Below are 6,843 nucleotides of genomic sequence, written 5' to 3'. Positions count from 1 at the left end.
TTTTCCTCATCTGTTAAGATCGAAACATTATTTTCTCATATATACACTTCTTCTGAGGATTAAATGAGCTAATACTGATGTACAGTAAATACTAGTTCTTATGCTCCTATTGTATATAGTGTATTATAATTCACTGACACTTAAGTACAGTATTAGGCAGTAACTTACAGTCACTTCTCCTTATTCGAGGTATATTCTATGAAGTCCCCTTAAATACTGAATTAGCGAATACTGAACCAGCCTTGTTTGACCTCAGCGAGGAACATGACTATCTTTTAGCAAATGGTAAATGAATATTTATTGCTTTTTCTCCATCCAACATTAACTCCATTCTTGATATTAATCAGAATAGGGGTAATTCAATCTCTTTAAATTGTATTTCAAAGAGTTAATCCTTCTATAACTCTAACCGTTCTTTTTCTTTAACTGGAAACTGTAAAAGGTTGACCTTTCTTTTAATAGTACAAACAGATTTCCAATCCAATTGCACCTGTTCATGTAGAGTACATCAATATGATGATAAAGGTTTTCCTAAAGGTTAAACAGATATTACTCTACTAGTCTTAAATCTTTAAGATTTGTATTATTCAAATTATAAAAGTATTGCTAGCAAATCATTTTTAACTTTTCCAAAGTTGAGTTTCTGCTTTGAATTCATAATATTAGAAGACAAGTGTCTGCTTTGAATCCATAATGTTAGAACACAATCTTTTTGTGCTGTACTTATATTTCTTAGGAGTTTACCCATTCTTCAATAAATCTGCAAAGTGAGAATCATTCACTAAAAAATTTCTTATAGATCATAAACTTTTTTAACAAAAGTCTTCTTGTGAACGGCTAACACAGTTCAATTTTCAAACATCTGAGTGGTATTCTGATCCAACTTCTTCAAACAAAACTGAAGACACATGCAGCAGAAGCAACCTAAATTTTATTAGTTTGTACTTACAATATTATTTAATGTGGAATTCAGGTCTACAGGCAAACCTTTACATATTAGAATACTGCTTACTTCCAACAATGAATTCTTACATAAAACCTTTAAATCTTATCATGAAGCCTCATTATTATAAACTTAAATAGTATTTCCATAGGACCTTAAATCGTTGAGATTTGATTACTGGTTTGAGTATTTTATCTTTAATCATTTGTTTTGCTGCTTCTTTGGATGACTGGTAATTTTCTTCCAAGTATTTCTCTAATATCTTAGACTCATCAGTCCATGGTGAAAATGTAATCTCTGGATCTGTGTACAGTCTAGTATTTAATTCATCAATTACTAATAATATTATCTGAATATAAGACTATTTGAAAGTGGTATCTCCTGTATTTCTTTTGCTTCTTGGTTCCAAAGAGTTGACAGTTTCCATGCAGACTGGTAAAACAAGCAACTCTACAACTCTGTGTGAAGCATTCTGGCTGTAGCTTTGGCCTTTTCACAACTTTCCTAAGTCTCACCTGATACTAGGAACAGATCTATGAAGGAAGGGAGAGAGAAGAAACTATTTCTCATTTGGAACTTACAGTTCAAATCATTTTTAGCAGGAAATGGATGTACAGTGGTATGGTGACAGAATGTGCTTGGCACCTAGCGGTGCCAAGATGACTCAATAATTTTCATGACAGTAAAATATTTAGGCTAACAAAGAGAAGATTTACTGGGTTTAGCAATCCAAATTTGATAAACGTCTCATTAAACGGCCTAATTAGTGGGTTGAATTTCCTTTTTTGTTTTTAATTAAGACTACTGTGCTTATCTTGTCAATCTAGTAACTTTCCAGCTTCAATCACCAAATTGCGCATTATGGTGGGAAAACAGAATACCTGCACATTAAAGCCAATTTTAAAGTAACAATAGGAAAAATTAATCTAAACAAGCTATGTCCTTTGCAAGAACCCCCGTATATATTTAACGATAATGAAAATAATTTTAATTTCTATGTTAATAGAAAAAAATGAAATTAAATTCCACACACAAACACAAAAAAGTAATTTCACTGATGGCTAACAGAAAACTGTAAAGAAAGGTGATATTCAGAGTAACTGGGGATTTAACAAGAAAAATCAGAGCAAAGAACTTAAATATGGCCATTATAAAAGAAGAGCTCTCTGTCTGCAAGTATTAAGCACTAATTCTTCTGCTCCAATGAAATAATTAGTGAATTAGAACAGTTGACAGAGCCATATAATTTCAGGTGTTACAATTTTTGAATGGTTGTAAAACACTAGTTTTAATATTTTTATTACAATAGCATTTTGCAACCAAGATATCTCAAGGGATACCTATAACTGATTCATGGCACACTGATTAGGAAGCTCTGCTCTAACTATCCAAATGAATTAATACTCATCCTCTAAGACTCAGCTCGTGAACCACTTATTTCCTATTTCTCTCAAAAAGCCTGTCCAAAAAATCTCTTCCCTCTTTCAACTGTTTCTGGCACTAATAAGCTATATTTGCTATTGAATACTAGGGTTGTCTTCCCAACATCCTTTTCACCTTCCCATAGAGTATAGAAGCCTTGCTATTTGGGTGAGAATAGCAAGGACTAGGCACTGAAGGGCCTCGCTTGATTAGGGTAATCCCATTCCTTTGCTGCTTCAGGTAACCCAAGAATTGGCTCAATCAATGCATTAAAGGATTTTCAATGGTTATGGAAGGGAAAGCTCACTCCCCCTATCTGTAGTGCTGTTTGCCAACTGCTACCACGAAAGATACTGGTTTATGGATGAATCCAACACAGACAGAGGAAGGCAGACCCAGAGAACTTAAGAGAAAAGGAGCCAGAGGCCTGATCCAGCCAAACCTGATTACCATATTGTTAAGTGAGGGGGAAAAAAAATCTTAAGAACTCCTATTTTATCTAAACTTCTTTTTTTTTTTTTTGGAACAGTAGCTTTTATGAGACGTTAGTGTTCAGGAAAAAAAGATAATATCAAGGGTAAGCAAATTTATGAAATTTCATATTCTAAAGGAGCCCTTGTGGCACAATGGTTAAAGTGTTCTGCCGCTAATTGAAAGGTTGGCTGTTCGAACCCACCAGCCTTTCGGTGGGAGAAAGATGTGGTAGAGTCTGCTCCTATAAAGAATTCAGCCTTGGAAATCCTATGGGACAGTTCCACTCTGTCCTACAGGGTCACTATGAGTTGGAATCAACTCAATGGCAATGGATTTGTTTTTAGTTGTTTTTCATATTGTATCTCCCACTTAAAGAGTCACAATATAAACATTAGCTAAGAATCCAAAAAGCCCTTGTCATGGATTGAATTATGTCCCCCCAAAAATGTGTGTATTAATTTGGCTGGGCCATGATTCCCAGTATTGTGTGATTTTCCTGTATGTTGTAAATCCTGCCTCTATGACGTTAATGAGGGAGGACAGGCTCAATCTACAAGATTGGACTGTGTCCTGAGGCAATCTCTTGAAATATAAAAGAGAGAAGTGAGCAGAGAGACAGGGGACCTCATACTACCAAAAAGCAACACCAGGAACAGACCATGTCCTTTGGACCTGGGGTCCCTGTGCATGAGAAGCTCCTTGACCAGGGGAAGATTGAGGAAAGGACCTTTCCTCCAGAGCCAACAGAGAAAGCCTTCCCCTGGAGCTGATGCCCTGAATTTGAACTTCTAGCCTACTAGACTGTGAAAAAATAAATTTCTCTTTGTTAAAGCCATCCACTTGTGGTATTTCTGTTATAGCAGCACTAGATGACTAAGACAGCCCTGCTGTAAGAAAACTACTTGTTCAATTCAGCATTTCCCAAACAGATTTGACCATTTATTTTAATTGACTACCTATTAAAATTTCAAATAACACTGTGTGATATCCTAAACAGAGTTTGGAAAAAAAGATATGACTAGGTTCCGTGCTTTACAGGTGTTTCTCTTGAAGTTTTCACAATTTAAATTGTATAAAACCTAGATTTGCTTAGAAGAAATGCCATCCTGCGGTATAAAAATAAACTGTTTAAAACAATTGTTTCAACTGCTTTGTGTTTTATTAATCATAACAATGGGTGATAATATGAGAATATCTAAAAAGACCGTGAGCTGGATTATTGATAATATTGATGGTTACAAAGAAAGGCCATTGCTCTTGAGCCTACATGTAATCAAGCCTTGAGCTAGATGCAATCAAGAGCTGGATTTGCCTAGTGATGTTCAGGATTTAGCTTATACAGTCATATTTGTTAGAAACAAAAAACAAACAAAACCCTTGAAATCAACGTGAGGAAAAAAATTTATTGCAAATCTGAAATATTTCCCTAACATTTTCCTATTAAAACACTTGTTTTTATAATACGATTTTTTTTTAAATATCAAGTTTCCTAAGAACATGCCTATCAAGTTAATAGCAGAACTGAGTGTACGTAGTACTATCAGATGCACTGAGTCAAAATCAGGGGGAAGGTGACAAGACCCAAAGTCACTCAAGAGATTGCTGGTGGGGGCAGGCAGAAACACGGTATTTATAGACCAAGTCTTATTACAGAAAATGTCACTCCAAAGATTTCTATATAATACAGTGGAGTAGAATTTTACACATAGGTTAGTCTGACATAAGTAACTACCAAAATTACCCTAGAAAGTAAACATGGTATTTTTAAAACATGATTTTAGGGCTGTCATGATTGGTTTGCTATGTTCTGAAATGATCCAAACATGCTCACTATTTTATTATTAAAACAATCCCAAAAGAGAAATAAGAAACCAGTTTCTTACCTTCCAAAAAGACTATCATGAACAACATAGACAGAACATACACTGAGATCTATTAATCCTTTTGGTTTTGTAGCTCGTTTTTCACTTTCAAAATAAATAAGTTGGGCATCACTGCCTTCTAAGATAAAATATAAATTTTTCCACCGTTTTCCTTTGCCTATTTGAAAAAAAAAGCTAAACATTAAACTGTGGAATTATATATATTAAAATCATAAAATCATCTTTGCTGAAAGTAAAAATCAAATGTATTTTAATTTTTATTCCAAAGTTTAAACAATATGCCAATCCTTGTATAATAGAAAACTGCTTTTCATTTATCTGTAGAAAAATGTCATTTGTTATATTGCTTGTTTTAATGAATTACAGGATAAATGATAAGGGCAACTTAACTATATCTATAGAGATAGACCACATTACAATGAAATCTTTAAAATACTTATTTAGGAGTAATTCTTTCCAATCTTAAGAAAAAAATTCTTCCACTAACCCTGTCCCACTCATCATGTCTTAATGCCAAACTGAGGTAAATTCATAAAATAAAAACATCAGTACTATGGATGTGCCAAGAATTATAAGGTGTTCCTCTATTAAAAATGTGTTGGGGGTGGGGGGAAAAGAATCAAATACTTTGCACTAGAACTAATATATTTAGAAACATATAACAGTGTCCTAAAACCTGGCTGGAATTGTGGACTTAATATATACCTAGACTATAGATTTTGAAAGATGCTTAGATAAAAGTTCTAAACACATATCAATTACTAATAATTCATGTCAAAACAACTTATTAAATACATATCGCAGTCTTATGCTCAATATTTTACAATGCCTCTATTAAATGTGTGAACTATAAAATACTGAAATTGAATCCTTAGTCATAAAAGTTAACACTTACCCTTTTTTAGAAGATAACCTTTTTTAACGATATTTTTATAAAAGGCATCCTTTGTTTTACGACGAATTGTATTATAGATTTCCTTGCCATCCACTGCATCATTGAGTACTTGTTCTTGATCCTGAATTTTAAAAAAATACTAAAATTATTTCAGGAATTCTTGATGGGAATAAAAATAATCCTACTACCAATTAAAAAACAGACTGTCTAGACATAATAAAGTGCTTTTAATTGTAAAATCTAAATATACATATATTAAGAGACCCTTTGCTTTCCAAAGAAATTCCCACAAAAGTTTCCTTGCCATTTCCCAAAAACATGGACTACAAATAAGCTATTTTAAAAAATAGTCAGTTTTGTTATATTTTACAGCAAATAATGTTTAGAAAACATGAATTTGTCCCAATGTAACTGATACATTACACAAATTTATGTTTGCTTATGCACAATTACATCTATAAGCAACAATAAGTGAATGCCGAAAACTGCACCCAGCTGAACAGAGAAACCTGGGAATATACAAAAGCACACTCCTCACACATCTAACACCTCCCTCAGCTCACCAAATGTGCTATATGACACACCCACCTATCCACATCTGGTGTTATAACTTTCCATCTGATTTCAGGTAATTTCAGATAATCCTTTACCACTTCACAATACATTATAAGCAGCAGCCCTTCTGATCGTCATTTCCACAAGTAAACTTAAGATCCTTTTCAAAATAAATACCATATTTATTGTAGTATTTACGTGCTCTTAACCATTTACATGTAAAAAAAAACTATACTACATTTTTATTTGGTTCCCATCTTTTTTCCATGTATCACCGATGTAACTTTTCAGTGTTGTGCCCCTAGCTCCATTTTCCCCATTAGCTCTGGCATTTATATTGCATGATTCTGCATAACATAGTGACTTTTAGGAATGTATATGTCACATTATAGCAGAACTGACAATAATTGCTAAATCCCCAAATAACAAAAAGAATTACGTCAGGAAGAACATAAAGAAAAAAGTACCTTCATAATAATCTTTCAAGAATAAATTAATCTTCAATATTACCATCAATGCCCAGCTACCACCAATCACCACCCTGACAGGAAACACAACAGAGAATCCCTGACGGAATGGGAGAAAAGTGTGGAGCAGAACTCAAATTCATGTAAAAAGCCAAGACTTAATGGTCTGACTGAGACTGGAGAAACGTCCGAAGGCATGGCTCC

The 6,843-nt window shown here is 33.7% G+C and overlaps 1 protein-coding gene across 1 annotated transcript in view; it reads right to left on the bottom strand.

Moving 5' to 3' along the window:
• RASA1 (RAS p21 protein activator 1) overlaps positions 1 to 6,843 on the bottom strand; it is a 123,006-nt gene that overhangs the window by 24,582 nt on the left and 91,581 nt on the right. The window contains exons 10-12 of the mRNA XM_012555158.2: positions 5,618 to 5,738; positions 4,723 to 4,879; positions 745 to 760 (exon numbers count right to left, since the gene is read on the bottom strand). Of these exons, the coding sequence (XP_012410612.1) occupies positions 745 to 760; positions 4,723 to 4,879; positions 5,618 to 5,738 (294 nt within the window). The remainder of the gene's footprint in view (positions 1 to 744; positions 761 to 4,722; positions 4,880 to 5,617; positions 5,739 to 6,843) is intronic.

This window comes from Trichechus manatus, unplaced genomic scaffold (genome assembly GCF_000243295.1).
Source record: "Trichechus manatus latirostris isolate Lorelei unplaced genomic scaffold, TriManLat1.0 scaffold00032, whole genome shotgun sequence".
NCBI lineage: Eukaryota > Metazoa > Chordata > Mammalia > Sirenia > Trichechidae > Trichechus > Trichechus manatus.
The sequence above is the reverse complement of the archived record's forward strand: the minus strand, read 5'-3'. Positions and strand labels throughout refer to the sequence as shown.